This window comes from Acipenser ruthenus, chromosome 2 (genome assembly GCF_902713425.1).
Source record: "Acipenser ruthenus chromosome 2, fAciRut3.2 maternal haplotype, whole genome shotgun sequence".
In the NCBI taxonomy this organism is placed as follows: domain Eukaryota; kingdom Metazoa; phylum Chordata; class Actinopteri; order Acipenseriformes; family Acipenseridae; genus Acipenser; species Acipenser ruthenus.
In genome coordinates, this window is record NC_081190.1 from 66,381,399 (window position 1) to 66,403,773 (window position 22,375).

Here is a 22,375-nt window from a genome sequence, read left to right on the forward strand (position 1 = left end):
TGCTGCATTAACATATTGAATTACATACCGCTTTGTAGTTTTCCATATACTTAATGAAAAACTGACAAAAATGTGACATTTCAAAATCCAACATGAAATACTGTACTATTATGGCTTCCTATAGACTTTTGTACATATGTTATTTACTTTCCTTCAATGTTAACCTATTTTTAAAACATATGTATAAAATATAGAATTATTCTATAGGCTTATGTGTGGACAGTATTATTTTTTTTAAATAGCAGAATAATGACAAGAATACAGTATAGTGTATAGAGCAGGAACCTTCTTGGCTTGTAGCCAAGAAAAGAATAGGAGGGACATGTGCCCCTTTCTGATCCCTGGACACGACTGTGTTGACTTTGCATTACGCATTATTAAGACTGACATTTTTTTCGCATAGACCTGCCTTTCTATTCGCGATTATACGGTTAAACTAAGTTACAGTAACAGCAGAGGGTGCTCTAAACTCCCAAATAAAAAAAGTTACAAGAGATCGTTCTTTAGAAGTGCATTATATTAGAGAGAACAACTGTATTGTATTCAGTTGAGTGGCAAACCCGGAAGGTTATGGGACCGAGTAACATTCTGGTCTGGTTAAGAGTTACAATCACGATTTGCAACGAAACATTTTGTAAAAGGATGATGTGAATATTCTGATCTACGACAATGTTGGACATTACTAGTGAAACAAATTGTACATATGTGTTGACGTCGTGAGTTGAACAACACGGGTCGGATGAGCGCTTTCCTGCTACTGATCATTGTCACATTCATTAAACTTCATCTTCTGTACCGGAATTCCAGAAAGGTAAACTTTTTTTTTTTTTTTAATACAAATAGCATTTTATTCAATGAAGATTTTCCAGAATGCTGTGGCTGTAGCTGTTTAAGCGTCGGCATGCAGATAGTTAATAATACAGTGATAAACTTTATTTTAGAAGGACACCAGAGAGAATTTTGAAAAGAATAAATATAACGTGACTAAAATGAATGTTTTATGTGAATTATAAGCTACTACAGTATATCATGTCGTTCATTCAGATTGTCAGACCTGCCAACTCTCTCTTAATTGCCGGGACACGTCTCCCGGACAACTCCCGAGACAGATTCTCTCCAGTATTTTTCTACAAACTCTACTTTTTAACCTCCTTTGTAAGCAAACCTTTTAATTTCTGCACAAGGCATGTAGGTCTGTTAGTGCAATCCCCATCTGCACCTAGGAAGGTTTAGGACCCGGTGGAGCCCTGTAGCAGGCATGGTCAGAAGTTGACCATATACAATGGCTGCGCATACGATAAGCCTTCCTTGTCAGATTTAAAAATAATAATAATAATAATAATAATAATCCAAATTTCAAGCTTCTTCGATCACAACGATTTTGCCACCTGCTGGAAAAATATATGGATTTTGGCTCAAGTGAGGAGGAATGTGGTCTTGACCCAGATTATGTACCTGAAGCCAGAGCAGCTCAGGCACACCATCGCATAAACCTTGTATCTGAGAGTGAGTAGCAGTAGGGATTACAGCAGTAAAGAAGACATCTCATTGTCCACAGTAATACAGAATACAGCTAAAAGGGCTCGTATAGGTGAATAATGCTAATGTAAACGGAATAGTTCTTAAATATATCATTTTAAACATTTTGCAGTGAATAGAGGTATTATTAAATGTATAGGCACTATAGGCACATGCATTAAAAAAAAAAGTGTTGAACAAAATTCATTTATGTCGGCGTCTTTACAAGCAATGAGAAATGAAGGTGTGTCAGAAGATGAACTCGAACAGGGAACTTCGACAAGGGCTATGCCAGTTACAGTGGCTAAAGATTTTCGTTGGTTTAGGTTTGACGATGTTAAAAAAAAAAAAAAAAAAAAATCCATGTTTTGTCATGATGGCATGCAAGACTGCATAACAGGGAGCCACAGGTTCAAACGTGAAAATATATTAAAACAGTCTTTTAAAACGGCAGGCAATGTGCGGTCGAGGCATACATCCAGAAACGTCAGCCAGAGCACCCCACTACCACAAACAGGCAAGTAGCACATTCTGAGGAAGATGCTACCAGTTAAACATCATTTAAGAAAAAAACGTTGTCCATTATAATGTTGTTGATGCAAAAGTATTGAACTGCAAGTGTTATGTAAGAAAGGAAGAAATAAAGATTTGTAGATATTCAACAATACATTTGAGCAAAATTTGATTTTTAATTTTTGTGTGCCCCTAAATTTTTCAGTGTGCGCCTAAACTAAGTTTTTTAACTCAAGCTGCATCCACACTGAACGCGAGCGAGCGAAGTTGCCGAATGTCAATCCACACCAGACACAAATTGCACCTCGTTTCCACTGCTGGAACTTTTGCACACCTGCCCATTGTCTGAGGTTCTTCGCCTGCTGTAGGAGGTCCCAGAGGGATTGTGGGATAGTATTGTGTTCTCTTTTTTATAAAGCATGGGCAGAAAACAACTCTACGAGCGATGGAGGCTGATGTGGAAAGTACTTTTGTGTCTTATTTTTTGTATGTGCTTTTCACTATTGTGAAAAACCCAGGTCGCTGATAATAATAATAATAATAATAATAATAATAATAATAATAATAATAATGTTGTATGTTGACATCACTCCCTGCTGCTAATAAAACCTTAATTTCTTCGTGATCCCACACACCACCTGACAGTCTATCTTCCAACATAGCTGATGTGTGTCTCTATTTCCTGTCAGTCTACAAATTCAAGCACATGCCTCCACTGCTGAAAATGACGTATTTCCTTTGTGGGCAGATCGAGCCGTCAGTGGAAATGCATTAGAAAATATCCAAAAGACTGGAAATAAATACATGACCCCGACAATGCATTCCTATTGGACATATTATTATTAGTTTATTTAGCAGACACCTTTATCCAAGGCGACTTACAGAGACTAGGGTGTGTGAACTATGCATCAGCTGCAGAGTCACTTGTCACTTACAATTAGGTCTCACCTGAAAGACGGAGCACAAGGAGGTTAAGTGACTTGCTCAGGGTCACACAATGAGTCAGTGGCTGAGGTGGGATTTGAACCAGGAGCCTCCTGGTTACAAGCCCCTTTTCTTTAACCACTGGACCACACAGCCTCCTATTATTATTATTATTATTATTATTATTATTATTATTATTATTATTATTATTATTATTATTATTATTATTATTATTATTATTATTATTATTATTATTATTAACATTGGATATGAGGGTAGAAGAGAAAGGAACTTTTCCTTACATTACTCTGATTGTTTCCAAATTTAGTATCTGCCTATTTTAGTTTCTTGATACAATTACATGAAGCTATTCTTTCAGCATCACAAAACGGAGCCTGGGAATGTATTGTCTTGGTCCGGAAGCATTACAGCATAATAAAGGATATAAGCAGTCTGGAGTAGTAAGCAGCAGTGTGGAGTAGTAAGCAGCAATGTGGAGTAGTGGTTAGGGCTCTGGACTCTTGACTGGAGGGTTGTGGGTTCAATCCCAGGTGGGGGACACTGCTGCTATACCCTTGAGCAAGGTGCTTTACCTAGATTGCTCCAGTCAAAACCCAACTGTATAAATGGGTAATTTTATGTAAAAATAATGTTATATCTTGTAACAATTGTAAGTCGCCCTGGATAAGGGCGTCTGCTAAGAAATAGGCCTAAATAATAATAATAATAACAGTTTAATAATGATACAAAAATAGGGAAACTGCTGTAATGATATGTGGATGTAGGTTTTAAAACGATCAGACCCACTTTTGTCTTAGTCTGGAAGCATTTGTGCTACCGGTAATTTAAAAAAAAAATATGGGAACTGCTATAATGACTATTCTGTTTATAATTAGACTATAGAGATGGAGTAATAATTTGGTGTATACCCCTTTCAATTTAATTGATTATAAAATATGAAAAGTCATGATGATAAATCTTTTTAATTTGGAGGATATAGTAAAGGAGTAATGTGGTATATGTTTTAAGACATTTCTCAATGTTTTAAAGCCCTGTCACTTTGGATAGTTTTATCTTGGACCTGCAGCATTTTAATTGATTAAAAAAATATGAAAAGTCATATAATGATAATTGTTTTTACCCACTCCCGTCTCTTTATCTTTAGAACTTCCTGTTCCAGAATCTACTCTGGTTTGTTTTACTGGTACTGTAAATTCCTGAATAGTGTTTTTGCCAAAATATCTTTCCGTCCTCAGTATCCAAGTCAGAGAACATGCCATTCAGCTAAGTGTTCATGATAAAGTAAAAACATGACACCTGCCAAATGTCCAATGTACATATGCTTGTCTTATATGGTGTGTATTATGTGTGTACTAAATATAGCCTTAAAGACCATTTACAGTATAAAGAATCTCCCGTAGCTGCATAATTATGTGAAGATGTGCAAAAAGCTACACAGAATATTCAACCATCTGTAAATAACATTCACTGTACGTCACATGGATTGGTGCATAAAAAATTATTCAGGACAAAATGTTGACTTCATATTGCAGCTGATAGAGATGACTGATAACTTTGTTTGTTGCATTGAAATGTTGTTCTCACCAGTAAATTGAAGACATTAAAACAGTTTCATTTTCAGTTAATTAGGGATATGTGACCAGTAAAATGAAACACAGAATTATAAGGCATCTTATAAAGTGAATTCCATATCTATACAGAGTAACCTTTGGAATCATTCATTATTATTATTATTTATTTCTTAGCAGACGCCCTTATCCAGGGCGACTTACAATTGCTACAAGATATCACATTATTTTTTTCATACAATTACCCATTTATACAGTTGGGTTTTTACTGGAGCAATCTAGGTAAAGTACCTTGCTCAAGGGTACAGCAGCAGTGTCCCCACTGGGGATTGAACCCACGACCCTCCGGTCAAGAGTCCAGAGCCCTAACCACTACTCCACACTGGTGATGTACCCTACAGTACACAACCCCTTTGCTTTGCATACTAACTTTGCTTCTCTTATCTATTTAACATCAAATTAACATTTGTGTCATAAACTATTATTCAGTATTATTGAAGGTCCTACACTGTTTATGCAATAAAATAACCGGTGAGCAGTTTTTTAAATGGGCTGATCCAGTTGAAACACACGCTCACCAGAGCGCCACCCCAGTGTGAGCTGTCAAACTGTCCAGGAATTCCAACCTCACTTAGTTGCTGTATTCTCTCAGTTGCCTCTCAGCTGGTAAAAACTGTTCAGCACACCAGAGTTTTTAAAAAATACCATATAGTGTGTGATAAATGAGAATTTAATGTCCACCCTCAGGTTGGGATGCTTGGATAAACTCCTCAGGCTTCGTCCTCTGGATTTATGTAACATCCCACACCTCGGTTGGGCATTAAATTCTCATATCACACACTACCCCATGTAGTATTCTTTATTTAATGGACTGGACATATAGAGCAGCTTCTGCCTGGGAGCAATTTCTGAGAAAATCACGATCGAGTACACATTTCTTGCAAATATGTATTAGAGAACTTTAAAAAATAAGGTCCAGGATGCTATACAGTATATTCCCTCCATCATATAAAAAGTACTGCAGTACTATTAATACTACAATATGCTGGCTCTGTAGCTTTTATTATTATTATTATTATTATTCATTTCTTAGCAGACGCCCTTATCCAGGGCGACTTACAATTATTACAAGATATCACATTATTTCACATTATACAGTTATCACATTATTTTTACATACAATTGCCCATTTATACAGTTGGGTTTTTACTGGAGCAATCTAGGTAAAGTACCTTGCTCAAGGGTACAACAGCAGTGTCCCCCACTGGGGATTGAACCCACAACCCTCCGGTCAAGAGTCCAGTGCCCTAACCACTACTCCACACTGCTGCCCAAAAAAGCTTTGCATTAGTAAGCACACTATGTTATACAGTACACACATACTTCATTGTATTGCACTACAAGTGTGGAATAACTGCATTTATGAAGTAAAGTATGACAAAAAGGACAGTTATACAACATTAACATTGTGAAAATGTCTGTCTTTGTTCTGATTATGTCACACCTTGAGAGCAATGTATGAGAAAATAGTTGTCTACTGCATAATCCTTTCAAATAATCTTTTCTGCACATATGTTTATTACATAATGAAAATAACTCCTAGAAAACTCCTCTCTCATTAGGTGCACTTGTGTTTTCCTGGAAGCCATAACTGGCATCGGCACACAATATGCATACTCATGTTCTACCAACACACTGTAAGTGATGTAGTCAGTGTATTCACAGCAGCAGAACTGCTTCACTATAAAATGTTCTGGTAAACCACTGAACAAGTGAAGCCTTTAGTTATAGATACAGTAATAGCAGCTGGTGTTTGATTGAGTACATTCAGATTATCCTGTGGATACATTTCTTACTTGCAAAAAAAAGCAACAAAAACGTATACCTTGTCCCTTTGCATCATTTTTATGTTGGGTTCAATAAAAAAGTTCACCAGTGTTGGTTATTATAGTTTAATCTTGAGGTTAATGTTTTTGTTAGTGTAAGCATTTGGCACACAATAATGCTGAGATGGGAAGTAAATGGTAACGTGATAAACACTTACAGTGCAGACTATTTCAGATTATTTATAATTCTGCTGAATATAAAGCTAGTGCCTGTGTTTCCGAAGAGTTTCCCAAATGCCATCCTTTGATTCTGTGTATCCAAAGACCTGTAATTAAAGGTTTTAAGAATTAGACCTACTGTTTGGTATACTGTCCTAAACCAGCAGTGTCAGTCCCAAACATAAATTATATATAGGGCCCTACCCATTTCAAGGCCGTTGAAAAATGTGACACAGATTATGAAATTTATTCTGCACCGTGAAATCTGGTCTGTTTTGTGTACTTTTACCCTGCACTAAAATCTAATGAAGTTATATGTACCGTTACAGGTTCCTGATGCAATTATTAGCTTGTTTCAGTTTAAAAAAGAAAGCTCATCATGAACTGGACAGGATTTATTGATTTACTCTTGACATCAGCCAATAACTGGGCTCTACTCACTGATTGGTAGACACGGGCATCCGGGGCAGGTTTAGTATGACCTACGGATCTCAACTGGTAGTACAGTCAGGTGAGCAGTGTTGCCAGATTGGGCGAGTTCATGCCCAATTGGGCTTGTATTTTTTTCAACCTAAAAGGAGAAACGGTGAAAATGTGAGTCTTGTGTTTGTTTGTACTGTCTTACTTAAAAACTGTTTGGAAGACTACTAACACGATCCAGAGCTGTAGCCAAAGGCCAGCACCAAATCAGACACCAGCACTTTCCTTGTTTCACGGAGAACTGTATTTGCACCACGAGCACTAATTCACTCACTAAATAACCTGTGGGTATAGGTGTATAAAGAATAGGACTTTTGGTTACGGGTCAAACCCGGGGATTATAAATGAAGTGATACACGCCGCTGTATCACTTTAATTCATTATTGTTTACTGTTGTTTGCCGTCAGGCTCTGGACAAAATACAATCAATAAACACCATTGCACCTGGATATCGTTTTCTGTCTGTTTCTTCTGCACTGCTGTATTACTTTCACCTACACACACTTACCCACTTTGCCACACGCATGTGTAACGATTTGGTACAATGGTAGTGGATTATAAAGTTTTGTTTTCGTAATATGCATTATGCAAATCAAAAGATTGAATTTTGCATGTGAGTGACATTTAATGTGTGATTGTATAGTACTAACACATTGTCAAACTGTTTCTGTTAGCAGAAAAAAAAAAAAAAACATACAGTGTGTGAAAACTACCTTTGAATTCCTGGATCGCGAACGAACGAACCTTTGAACCTCCAAATCTTCTAATACAGCCATATATATATATATATATATATATATATATATATATATATATATATATATATATATATACACAATAGCAGTTATGACTCAGCCTAGATTATGAACATAGACAAACATTTATTAGCATTCCTGACGAATTTCTTCTGGGTACTGCTCCAAGAAAGACTCTAGTGAACTATAGTAGTCTAATCATTATTTTCTGAAACAGTCATAATGTTAATTAATGTATCCATCTGTTAACTACTGTATTATAAGTCTCCATTGGAACCTATTAGCAGTAACTACACGTATATTTTCAGAGACACTGTAGACCAGCGGTTCTCAGACTTTTTGGGCTGGACCCCCCATCCTCTAGTCTGTGGTACTTGACGCCCTGCACCCCACCCCAAACACCAGTCTACTGCATCAACTTGGAGAACAACAAAGAAGGCCTTCTAATCAGTTATAGTATCGCTCTTATATGGCCCATAATTTTAAGAATGAGTCAACTTTTATGATAAGCATTTATCTTATCTCTCAGTTTTAAAACTATGGTTCACAACATAACACAGTGGAACGATCACAGTACTACCATGCAGTAACTGTATGGCAGTATTGCCAGGTGTGAAATCTTTAACAATAAAGCTGAAACGAATTTTTTCAAAATCATTTCAAACTTGTTAATAGACTAGTAAGCACTGGCAAAATCAGCTCAGTTTTATATGGTGCAAAACGTTTTAACGTTTTGTTTTGTTTATGGACTTTGCGATACCTGCACGATGCCTGCATTAATAGTTGTATCTACAACGTATCGACAATAACAATCAACCATTTTGTTACAGACTTTCAACAAGTCTGAAATAAACAATTTTGGCTGTTACTTAATTAAACCCTTCTAAAAAAAGAACACAAAAATGCTTAACATAAAGAACAGTCCTACTAGCAGGCAGTGTGGTTCAGTGGTTAAAGAAACAGACTTGTAACCAAAAGGCCCCCAGTTTAAATCCCACCTCAGCCACTGACTCATTGTGTGACCCTGAGCAAGTCACTTAACCTCCTTGTGCTCCGTCTTTCGGGTGAGACGTAGTTGTAAGTGACTCTGCAGCTGATGCATAGTTCACACATCCTAGTCTTTTTAAGTCGCCTTCGATAAAGGTGTCTGCTAAATAAACACTGCCTCTGGGTTTCTGATCGCATCATCAATTCCACATTTTTTAAATCCATTGATGGAAATGTCTGGTCTACTTTTAATGTTTTCAAGCAAATTGGCTTCATCACTGCCATTCTCATATGCACTTTGATATCAGACACATTATTTATCTTGTCCAGCGCTTCTTTAATCTGTTCTGTACAAAAAAGCGAAGGTATTCAAATCAATTCAAAATTCGCCATTCTGATCGCTCTGCTCCTTCTACCAGAACTACAGCGTTTCCACATCCCATTTTGAAAATAAATAGTTTAAAAAGATATCTTAAACTTTCAGCTTTTTACAAAAGATTTGGGTCACTCTTAAAAGAGACTTTGGTGGTTAAATGGATGTTTTGTTGCCGTTGCTCCCGCTGTCCGTTCTTCTCCTCTGGTTGGTCTGCCTACTGCCACTGGACCCACACCCCTGTGTGATCTGATGCAGAATATTTATAAATGCATCTCGACAATTCCTGCCTTACCTTTTAAATTTGTCTAGGTACGATGGTACAGTGCCTTGCGAAAGTATTCGGCCCCCTTGAACTTTGCGACCTTTTGCCACATTTCAGGCTTCAAACATAAAGATATGAAACTGTAATTTTTTGTGAAGAATCAACAACAAGTGGGACACAATCATGAAGTGGAACGAAATTTATTGGATATTTCAAACTTTTTTAACAAATAAAAAACTGAAAAATTGGGCGTGCAAAATTATTCAGCCCCCTTAAGTTAATACTTTGTAGCGCCACCTTTTGCTGCGATTACAGCTGTAAGTCGCTTGGGGTATGTCTCTATCAGTTTTGCACATCGAGAGACTGAAATTTTTGCCCATTCCTCCTTGCAAAACAGCTCGAGCTCAGTGAGGTTGGATGGAGAGCATTTGTGAACAGCAGTTTTCAGTTCTTTCCACAGATTCTCGATTGGATTCAGGTCTGGACTTTGACTTGGCCATTCTAACACCTGGATATGTTTATTTGTGAACCATTCCATTGTAGATTTTGCTTTATGTTTTGGATCATTGTCTTGTTGGAAGACAAATCTCCGTCCCAGTCTCAGGTCTTTTGCAGACTCCATCAGGTTTTCTTCCAGAATGGTCCTGTATTTGGCTCCATCCATCTTCCCATCAATTTTAACAATCTTCCCTGTCCCTGCTGAAGAAAAGCAGGCCCAAACCATGATGCTGCCACCACCATGTTTGACAGTGGGGATGGTGTGTTCAGGGTGATGAGCTGTGTTGCTTTTACGCCAAACATAACGTTTTGCATTGTTGCCAAAAAGTTCGATTTTGGTTTCATCTGACCAGAGCACCTTCTTCCACATGTTTGGTGTGTCTCCCAGGTGGCTTGTGGCAAACTGTAAACGACACTTTTTATGGATATCTTTAAGAAATGGCTTTCTTCTTGCCACTCTTCCATAAAGGCCAGATTTGTGCAGTATACGACTGATTGTTGTCCTATGGACAGAGTCTCCCACCTCAGCTGTAGATCTCTGCAGTTCATCCAGAGTGATCATGGGCCTCTTGGCTGCATCTCTGATCAGTCTTCTCCTTGTATGAGCTGAAAGTTTAGAGGGACGGCCAGGTCTTGGTAGATTTGCAGTGGTCTGATACTCCTTCCATTTCAATATTATCGCTTGCACAGTGCTCCTTGGGATGTTTAAAGCTTGGGAAATCTTTTTGTATCCAAATCCGGCTTTAAACTTCTCCACAACAGTATCTCGGACCTGCCTGGTGTGTTCCTTGTTCTTCATGATGCTCTCTGCGCTTTAAACGGACCTCTGAGACTATCACAGTGCAGGTGCATTTATACGGAGACTTGATTACACACAGGTGGATTCTATTTATCATCATTAGTCATTTAGGTCAACATTGGATCATTCAGAGATCCTCACTGAACTTCTGGAGAGAGTTTGCTGCACTGAAAGTAAAGGGGCTGAATAATTTTGCACGCCCAATTTTTCAGTTTTTTATTTGTTAAAAAAGTTTGAAATATCCAATAAATTTCGTTCCACTTCATGATTGTGTCCCACTTGTTGTTGATTCTTCACAAAAAATTACAGTTTCATATCTTTATGTTTGAAGCCTGAAATGTGGCAAAAGGTCGCAAAGTTCAAGGGGGCCGAATACTTTCGCAAGGCACTGTATAATCTCTTCTGCTGTGCCCAGCATTGTTTTAAAGTGCTTCTTAACACTGGCCCAGAAGTTCGCCACGTTGTCCAGTAGTAAACTACAAAGTCAGTTTTATAAGTAACGTCTTTCTCGCCACTGTGAAGCTGTAGCACAAATCTGGTGTGGATAACTGTTACTACCCAAGATAACAAAGGATGATTTAAAAAAATAAATAAATAAATAAAAAACAGCACTATCATCTGATACTGTTACAGGTCTTGTGAGGAAGGGTCTGCGTGATTTAAAGGCAGACTCATTTGTGCTGTGTAATATTGAAAATGGGTGTAATATTTTACTTTAATATGTAATGAACAAACCAAGCATTACAAGAAGTATAACGAATCAAACACAGAAAAACTGCACTTTAAATGGCAATGTTCAATGCAACATCTATAAATCATGGCTTGCAAAGCACCTGGGGGTGGTGATATTAGAGTATATCACACACCTTGTCGTGCCTTATTGCATATGTATGGGTTGACATGGCAGAGATGGGAATTGTACTTGTACAGATTACTGTGTGGATAGAGCTGTGAATAATGTAGGGTACAGTATACGGTATTGTGAAGGAATAGTTGGAACACCTGAATATTTTTCAGTCTGCAGTACCTGATGGTAAAGTTCAATTTGTGTCTTATAAATGTTCTTTGTTAGTAATGTAGCATTGTGTTAAACAAATACAACGCTGATATTTTTTGTGAGTTTGAAAAGGAGTTAAGCCTAAAATGTTTACTACTGATAACCATGCTAATGAGAATAATGTAAAACAAACTAAAATTGTATAATTAGGGATTTTTTTTTTAATGTTGTTATCGCAGCCTGCTGTGTAATTTACGTGGTTCAAGGCAATAATTAACAGATAAATAAATAAATAAATAAACTGACAAAGGTTTATACAGTAAATAAAAATGCCACACTCTCCAGCAGTATTATGAATTAATTAAAGGGGGTTCACAGGGGAATCAATGTTGTAGTGTATGAATTCAAAAACACTAAATTAAAAGGTACAGTATTGGAGATTGTGGCAATGTGCCCTGCCCTTGTGTGCGTTTATGTGGTGTATGTTGCGTGTGTTAATGTTGGTGTTTTGAGATTGGTACACGGGATATAAACGGGTCTGTGTTTCACGTGTATTTAAAAATGTAGATTTGTATTTAGGCACGAGGAGGGCACAAATCACTTCACGTGCTGGTTAAATGTAATATGTGAGCACGGGGTTGCATGTAATGAATTCACGTGCTGGGATTCAAGTGAATAATTAATTGGTAATTGAATCCCAGCACAACAGTATATATAGACACATTTTCATTCACTCGGGGTTGGGTGTTCAGGGCGAAAGAACGGGAAAGAGAGGAGGATAATAATAATAATACGAAGAAGAAGAAGAAGAAGAAGAAGAAGAAGAAGAGTTTCTCACCGTATTTGTTCGTCCCTGTTTGTTAGTGTGTGTTCGTTTTTGTTTGTCTCTTTATTTTGGCTACCAGTGCCGTGCCCTGTGTTTTGTGTTACAACCTTTTTATTTTCTGTCTGTTAATTATTAAATGCTGAGCGCAGTTATTCATACAGGACAAAGAAGGACTACTGTAAATAAAACCCCTCAGAGACTATAGGTTAGCCACTGTTTTGTATTCAGGTTAGCTATGCAAGTGAATAGACTTTGCAGTTGGTAGAAGCTCAGTATAAAAGTTTACTGATTGAGTCACCACGTGAAAAGATGTATAATTGTTTTCAGTCACTTATTATGTTCATATTTTCATTTGCAGAAAAACCAAGTGAGACACGTTTATAGCTACTGCTACCTCCACCTTAGCTTGGACTGCCTATTGAACAATGAGGCTTGGATCTCACTCTTTCTTCTGTGGTAATAACACAATCTTGTTATATAGTTCATTGAAATACCTGATGTACACATTCAAATAAATTACACATCTGAAATGAAATTATAACCAACTATGTCAAGCTTATTTTTTTATAATGTTTTGAAAACAAGTTTGTTTATATAATAATTGTATTTTATTAACACTTTTTTGTGTTACATTTCTCTTTTGGTTCTTGCTTTACTGTGTTTAAGGGGCAGTTTTATGTTAATTGTTAGTTAATATATATATATATATATATATATATATATAAACCTATTTTTAAAGTAATAAAAGATACTGTTTTGACAAAATCAAATGTGATCTCATTTGCTAAGCCTTACTAATGTTACAACTTTAACAGAGACTTTAAATAAATGTGATCTAATTTCTTCAGTGGCCTGATGTTTGTTGCTGCTAGTTTATAAATAGGTTACTATATATATATATATATATATATATATATATATATATATATATATATATATATATATATATATAGTGCCGTGAAAAAGTATTTGCCCTCTGTCTGATTTTCTGCATTTTTGCACATTTTTCACATTTTATTTGGTCAGATTTTTTTGTGGGTTGTAGTAGTATATAGAGGGAGTCTGAGAAAAAAAAATGACACCAAAGTTTGGTGCTTCTTTCATTTGTTTGGTGTGCAAGGTAATCAAACATGCAATCTTCAGGTGTGAAAAGGTTATCGCCCCCCTAGTTAACTCAACCCAATTAAAGGGATAATTAGGGTCAGATGTTTGAGTACTTTGGTTAACAATCAGGCCTGATTTGGGCCAATATAAATCTGACTAACTTTGGCCCTAACCATCAGAGTGAAGTTGTGAGCATACAGGTTCTACAGGCACATCATGCCACGAACAAAAGAAATTCCTGAAGACCTCCGGAAAAAAGTTGTTGATGCTTATCAGTCTGGAAAGGGTTACAAAGCCATTTCTAAGGCTCTGGGGCTCCACCTAACCACAGTCGGAGCCATATTGTCCAAATGGAGAAAGTTTGGGACAGTAGTGAAATCTTCCCAGGAGTGGCCGTTCTGCCAAAAACTCTCCAAGAGCAAGGCGTAAAATTGTCTAGGAAGTCACAAAGAACCCTAGAACAACATCCAGGGATCTGCAGGCCTCTCTCGCCTCGGCTAAGGTCAGTGTTCATGACTCCACCAGCAGAAAGACACTGGGCAAAAATGGGATTCATGGCAGAGTAGCAAGGTGGAAACCATTGCTCACTAAGAAGAACATGAATGCTCGCCTCAAGTTTGCCAAAAAGCACCTGGATGATCCTCAAGAGTTCTGGAACAATGTTCTATGGACAGATGAGTCAAAAGTGGAACTTTTTGGCCGACATGGGCCCCGTTATGTCTGGTGAAAACCAAACACTGCATTCCACAGTAAGAACCTCATACCAACGGTCAAGCATGGTGGTGCTAGTGTCATGGTTTGGGGATGCTTTGCTGCATCAGGACCTGGACGCCTTGCATCATTGAAGGAACCATGAATTCTGCTCTGTATCAGAGAATTCTACAGGAGAATGTCAGGTCATCCGTCTGTGAGCTGAAGCGCAGCTGGGTCATGTAGCAAGACAATGATACGAAACACACAAGTAAGTCTACATCAGACCGGTTGAAGAACAAGAAATTAAAAGTTTTTGAATGGTCTTAGTCAAAGTCCATTCCTAAACCCCATTGAGATGTTGTGGCAGGACCTGAAACGAGCAGTTCATGCTCAAAAACCCACAAATGTCACTGAGTTGAAGCAGTTCTGCATGGAGGAGTGGGCCTAAATTCCTCCACGGCACTGTGAGAGACTAATCAATAACTACAGGAAGCTTTTGGTTGCAGTTATTGCTGTTTAAAGGTGGCATAACCAGTTATTGAGTCTAAGGGGGCGATTACTTTTTCACACAGGGGCATTGGGTGTTGCATAACTTTCTTTAATAAAAAATTAATTGGGTTTTGGTTGAAGATCTGAACATTCAATGTCAAAAATATGCAAAAATGCAGAAAATCAGACAAATACTTTTTCATGGCACTGTGCATATGTGTGTATATATATATATATATATATATATATATATATATATATATATATATATATATATATATATATATAGGCATATGAAAGAATGTTTTTTAAAAAAAATGTACACAACAGTTTTTTAAAAGATTAAAAAATCTTGCATTACTGTGTTTACTTTTCTTTTTAAACAGCTGAAGAAGGGCTTTTGCCCGAAACGTCCTAAAAATAAAATGTTGTGTACATTTAAAAAAAATAACGTTTCTTTCATATGCCTTTAATATTGTACTCTGCAGTTTTATATATGTATTTTTTATATGTATATACTGTATATATATAGTTTGTGTGTGTGTGTGTATATATATATATATATACACATACATATATATATATATATATATATATATATATATATATATATATATATACATACATACACACACACACACATATATATATATATATATATATATATATATATATATATATATATATATATATATACACATATACACACAGTTGTAGTCAAAAGTTTACATACCCCAATGGAATTTATAATTTCTAGAAATTTCTCAAAAACAAAGAATTATAGGAAAAATCTTGATGATAATGAAATTAATAGCTAGTTGAGACACGTTTAGCAATAATAACCTCTTTTAAACGATTAGGATATTTGTCTGTGAGCTTTTGGCATGATTCTTTAGTGATTTTTTACCATTCTTCAATGCAAAATTGTTCCATTTTATTAAAATTCTGAGGACTTCTCTTGTGCACAGCCTTCTTCAATTCATACCAAAGATTCTCAATCGGATTTCGAGCAGGACTCTGACTAGGCCATTTCAGAACTTTTACAATTCTGAAGTAGATTTTGATGTGTGATCATTGTTGTGTTGGAACATCCATTTGCACTAAACCAAGTTTTGTAGCGGAGGGTTTCAGATGATTGCCAATATCTTTTGGTATCCTATGGAATCCATTTAACCATGGTGTAGTCAAGGGTACACGCCAGTAAACAGGGTTTACCCACTTTGAATTTGGCAATATAGCGTTTACCCACTTCTTATATAAGGGATACAGAGTTTACTCACTTCTACTCTCCTGTGATATGCAAATCCTGGGTTAAAGACAAGATATTTTAACTGTGAGCGTCTGTCTTGCATTGCTGGGCGCAAGATTGACAGCTGAGAGCTCTCAGAACTGTGGTCTGAGCTAGGGAGAGGCCAAGTGGCAAGACACGAAACTTGTGCGCTGTTTAGTGAATGACGAACCACAGGTACTTCCTGTGCGCTGGTTTTATGGGGATGTGGAAATAGGCATCTTTGAGGGCCACCGTGGCCTGATTGATTACAACAGCTGTTGCATTGTCAACATTTTCAACCTCCTTCGGCTCATAGACAGATTGACATGTCTGAGGTCGAGGATCGGTCTGAGGCCATGTGGCCAAATGCCCGCCCCTGTGCGTATTTATGTGTTCTGTGTTGCGTGTGGAGTGTTAATGTTGGTGTATAGATATTGTTGCACTGGATATAAATGGGTCTGTATAGCACGAGTGATTTAAAATATATAGTTGTATTTAGGCACAGGGATTGCACAAACACGTGCATTTAAAGTATGTAATAATCTGTGAGCATGGGATTGCACAAATTAGTTCACGCGCTGGGATTCAAGTGAATAATGAATTAATTGAATCCCGGCACAACAGTATATGTAGATGTAGGTTTCACTCACTCGGGGTTGTGTGTTCGGTGAGTGGAGAACGGGTGTGGAGAGGAGAGTAATTGAAATTAAATTAAAGAAAATAAAAATAAACAGCAATTGCTACGTCGTGCTGGAGGACCAGCACGGTACTTGTTTGTTTTGTCTATTCGTCCACTGTTTGTTTAGTGTTAGTCCGTTTTGTTTGTCTATTTATTTTGGCCTCAGATGCCTTGTGCTGTTTTTGTTTAAAACCTTTTTATTGTTCATTATTAAACCGTGCAACAGTGCAACTCGCATTTCACCTCGCAGTACTGTGTGTTTCTTCTGGGTCTGACGTCACCACTACAGCCTGCTTGCCACATATGGTGTCAGTACTGGGATTCGAACCCACGCCTCCAGGGAGACTGCGAGTGAATTTTTTCTTTTGTTGGAAAAAAAATCTAAAAAATGGGAAAGAACGGCAGAAGGCAGCAGCCACAACACCATCCGGAGGAACAGCAACCCAGTTGTTACTGCTGTGCTGAGTCGGGGCATTCTAGCACAAACTGCCCCTGGTACCCCCTCGGACAGCTACCCCAGTTATGCCCCATCTGTGGAGGTGAGCACTACGTGACCCGCTGCCCTGTCCATCAGGAGAGGGAGGAGCAGGGGTCCCCTCAGTCTCCACCACCAGCAGGGGGAGGTAGACTGCTGCTCCCACCATCCCAACAGCAACAGCAACAGCGGCCAGAGGAGCCAGAGAACCTGTTCCCCTGGTGCACCTGGTGCGGAAAGGAGGATCACCGCTGGAGGGACTGCTCCAAGGTGACACCGAGCTGGTGCAGGCGATGTGAGGAAGGGGGACAAGACTGGTCGGGATGCCCCTATGCCAGCTCGTCAGCGCCCAGACGAGGGGACCGCGAGTGTCCAGCGCCCAGACAGGGGGACCACAGGAATCCAAAGCCCGAGAGGCAGCTATTCCCATCTCCACCAGCAGAGGAAGAATGCCTGCTGCTTCCACCTCCACCAGCAGAGGAAGAATGGCTGCTGCCCCCATCTCCACCAGCAGAGGAAGAATGGCTGCTGCCCCCATCTCCACCAGCAGAGGAAGAATGCCTGCTGTCCCCATCTCCACCAGCAGAGGAAGAATGCCTGCTGTCCCCATCTCCACCAGCAGAGGAAGAATGCCTGCTGTCCCTATCTCCACCAGCAGTGGAAGAATGCCTGCTGTCCCCATCTCCAGCGCCAGAGGGAGGGGAGCCATTGCTGTCGTCTCCAGCGCCAGTGGGAGAGGTCCCACCATTGTTTCCAGAGCGTGAGGGAGAGCCTCACCAGTCCCCTGCAAGTGAGGGAGAGCCGCACCAGTCCCCTGCAACAGAGGGAGACTACCCGCTGCTCTCGCCTCCACCGCCAGGCAACTACCCGCTGCTCTTGCCTCCATCGACAGGGTGAGACTGCCCGCTGCTCCCACCTTCATCGCCAGGGAACTACCTGTTGCTTTCGCCTCCACCTACAGAGGGAGACTACCTGCTGCTCCCACTAAAGCTGCCAGGAGACTGCCCGCTGCTCCCACCTTCGTCGCCAGGAGACTACACACTGCTCCAACCTCCACCGCAGGAACTACCTCTACCTCCACGGCCTCCACAACCAGGAGGAGAGCAGAAGGAGCTCCCTCACCACCAAAGGGAGACTCCTTGCAGCTTCCACCTCCACCGCAAGAGGGAGACTGCCTGCAGCTCCCACCTCCACCACAAGAGAAAGGACCAGGACGTGATGCTGGCATTCCTAGGCAGCCACTGCATAGCTTGGTGAGGGGAGCATGGGGGAAAACAGCCTGGGCTGTGAAGAGGGCCAGCACCGCCGCAGCCACTACCAGAGTGGCCAGTCCCAGCACCACTACTGGTCCTGACTCTCTCCACAGGGGGAGAAGTGGAGCTCCCTCTGCCGCCTCCTGAGCCAGGGGCTCCCCTCCTAAAGTCACCGCCCAGGGATGCCTTCACGACACCACCCAGGGATGCCTTCACGTCAGCGCCCAAGGATGACTGCTCCGCATTGCCTGGGAAGACCAGCTCGCTATTGCCGGGAGATACCTTATGTTATGGGAGGAAGCAGCCTTTCCGCTGCTGGAGTGTGCCACCCTGCTGTCATCAGTTACGCTGACAGCATTGCCAGTAGCAGCCTGGCGACTGGCAACATTGCCGCCCATGAACCCCTTGAAGTCCCTGTTCTTGGCCCGGGACTTTCAGCAAGACTTTGGGGATTTTAAGGGGGGAGGTGGCCATTGAAGCCATGTGTGCTGCGTACAGGGGGGAGGTATGTGGCCAAGTGCCCGCCCCTGTGCGTATTTGTGTTCTGTGTTGCCTGTGGAGTGTTAATGTTGATGTATAGATATTGCTGCATTTAGGCACAGGGATTGCACAAACACTTTACGTGCATTTAAAGTATGTAATAGTATGTGAGCACGGGATTTCACAATTTAGTTCACTATGTGACACTAGCCACAGAAGTGTTTATTTAAACACTCCCTTTAGTTAAAATGCCTGGCCAGGTAACTTTGTATTTATTGTATCTATTAATTAGGGATTCCCCTTTAAGAACGGTGAACTCCCATGAGTCTTGGTTATTTTTTAAACAGGTAAAGGGGGAAGGGAGGGAGGTCTGTGTTCTGTGTTCCTCCATTTTGTGTATGGCGGTGTGGGTTGTGTGCAGGTACTGAATGGGTTCCAGTTTGCTTTCAGGATTTTATTTACAAGAAAATTATATTAAATAATAACTATACTACCTTGGAGCATCTCTTGGACAACTTGTTGCTGTTTTACTGCCACTTGAACTACACAATAAGCATCAACAAACAAACAGTCGGGTGAGATCATTCTGGGTTTTTTTCCATTTGTTCTTTTTTTCTGCTGGACTTTTTTTGCATTTTGGATTTGGATTTGTTTCTTTTTTGCTCCGTTGGATTACTTGAATTACACCGTGTAACAATTTTTTTTTTTTGGTTCCTGGGTAGTAAGTGTTATTTCCTAATTGCTTATGCCTCAAAAGTATAGAAAATGGCTATTCCCCACAAACTTTGCTTTTGTGACCAGGACAGTGCTATTTTGAAATTTACCTATTTTCCAGAACATTCCAGATAGATTCAGTGCTGAGTAAACTTGGAGTAACTTCTAGAACTTTCTAGAACTTTCCAGTAATATAAATAGTAGTATAAATACAGGGGCCTTAAGCCCACCAGTTCAGTTTATTTCCAGCTGCCTAAGTAGATACATATCTGCATTTTTCTGAGATGGCATCAAGGTCATAGGAGACTTCAAAATGGTGGCATTCCTGATGGGTCTCCAAGGCGGTTTTACCAAGTTTCCCTGCTATCTTTGCCTTTGGGACAGCGCACTACCACAGGCGGGACTGGCCACAGCGGACCGAGTTCTCTGTGGGGAGGAACAACGTCAAGTGGGAGCCACTGGTGGACCCCCGGAAGGTGCTGATGCCACCACTGCACGTCAAATTGGGCCTTATGAAACAATTTGTCAGAGCTCTAGATAAGGAGTCGGCAGCCTTCAAGTACCTGTGTCTTCGTCGGGCCACAGATAAAGAAGATCCTGGAGTGCAATGAATTCCCCAAGAAGCTCACTAGTAAGGAGAAAGTGGCTTGGAACAGCTTTGTTGCAGTGGTTCGGGGCTTCCTGGGCAATCACAAGGTCGAAAACTATGTGGAGCTGGTTGAGACTCTGGTGAAGAACTACGGCACAATGGGCTGTAGGATGTCCCTCAAAGTCCATATCCTTGATGCTCATCTTGATAAATTCAAGGAGAACATGGGAGCGTACTCGGAGGAGCAAGGCGAGTGCTTCCACCAGGATATACTGGACTTTGAACGCCGTTACCAAGGACAGTATAACGAGAACATGATGGGAGACTACATTTGGGGGCTGATTTGTGAAAGTGATTTACAGTATAATCGTAAATCTCGAAAAACTACTCACTTCTAAATCTTTTGTAGTCATTTTTGTATTACTTTAGTATAAATACATGTTAATTTTTGACTTTATGTGAACGAAGAGACACAAATTCGCCCGTCTTGTGCACTTAAGTTTTCTTATCATATCAGCAATTAGCTATTCCAGATCTCTATTTCCTTGCCTGACTTTAAAATTGTTTGTTACCTTTCCCTCTACTACTTGTGTGCTTGTCTTAAATTGTTTGCGATTCGCTTGTGTATAGTTTACTGGTGTGTGTGTGGTATTAAATTTGTTAATTGAGGACCCTCGTTTTTTTGTTTTGTTTTATTCGCTGTCGTTTGACGCTCTTTGTTTCGAACTGTTACAACGTGCTGGGATTCAAGTGAATAATTAATTAGTAATTGAATCTCGGCACAACAGTATATATAGATGCACGTTTCACTTACTCGTGGTTGTGTGTTCGGTGAGTGGAGAACGGGTGTGGAGAGGAGAGTAATTTAAATAAAATTTAAAAGAAAAGAAAAAGAAATAGCAATTGCTACATCGGTACTTGTTTGTTTTGTCTGTTCGTCCACTGTTTGTTTAGTGTTAGTCAGTTTTGTTTGTCTATTTATTTTGGCCTGAGGTGCCGTGTGCTGTTTTTGTTTAAAACCTTTTATGTATTGTTCATTATTAAACTGCGCAACAGCGCAACTCACATTTCACTTCGCAGTACTGTGTGTTTCTTCCGGTTCTGACATCACCACTACAGCTTGCTTGCCACAGGCCACCATCCCGCTTGGGTACTAGGAAGTACATGAAGTAAACCCTTCCTCCAACTGGAGGTTGTCTATCATGTGAATAGCTGATTTTTGCAGCAGAGCTGCTACCGCCTGAGACACCACAGCAGCATCCTGCGCAGCCGGGTTTCTACCTATAGCCTGTTCGTTGAGTTTGGACACACGGAGCAGGTTCTTGTTAACCAGACACAGCTCATCCAGCTGTGGTGCTGAGGGCCTGTGGTTCACAGAAAGGGGCTGCAGCAAATGTGACTGGTAGGCTACCAGGATGCTGTTATAATCGCCTATCCGTGCGGCGAACGCAGTGGCTAAATAAGCTCTCTTGAGGATCACCTCAGAGACTCGGCACTGCATGCAGGCAGAAAGGAGTGTTAAATTAGGCGCCTGGACCAAGGCGGCAATAGACGCCTCAATGCCAGAAAATGGGGCAGGCCCAGCTTCTCCGCATCATGCACCATATATAGGGGGGGGGGGGTATGTTGGTCAACGAAAATGCCTTGTTTCCCCTACTGTAGGCCAGGGCACTTTCAATATTGAAGTGGCCCGCTTGATTAAGAGTATAAGCTCTGCCGACAGGAGCTCCATGTCGTCAAATGGAAACGCCAGCTCCTGTTCGCCTACATCATCAGAGGCGGCGATGGACAGTATGTCCACCTGTGGCCAATATGCGATCGCAGCCCCCTGTGGCCCCAAGGGTATAGAGTAGGAGACGCTGAAGGTTCCCGCAGTTACTCAGCGAGAACGGTTCCTTAGTGGGAAACAGAGCTTTTCCATCTGCTCTGACTTTGCCGATCACCTGGAACGGCGACTCTTCTTCCTGTTCCGCAGGGGAAGGGAAGTAGAGGCAGAGCTTGAGGAGGATGAGCGTGAGGATGAACGGAATGAGGAGGATGAGGATGAGCGGAAGACCGCG

The 22,375-nt window shown here is 40.2% G+C and overlaps 1 protein-coding gene across 1 annotated transcript in view; it reads left to right on the top strand.

The window, feature by feature from the left end:
- The first annotated feature begins 515 nt into the window (after nt 1-515).
- LOC117408995 (interleukin-15-like) overlaps nt 516-22,375 on the top strand; it is a 43,843-nt gene continuing 21,983 nt past the window's right edge. Inside the window, exons 1-2 of the mRNA XM_034014491.3 lie at nt 516-811; nt 12,928-13,025. Of these exons, the coding sequence (XP_033870382.2) occupies nt 740-811; nt 12,928-13,025 (170 nt within the window). The 5' untranslated portion in view covers nt 516-739. The remainder of the gene's footprint in view (nt 812-12,927; nt 13,026-22,375) is intronic.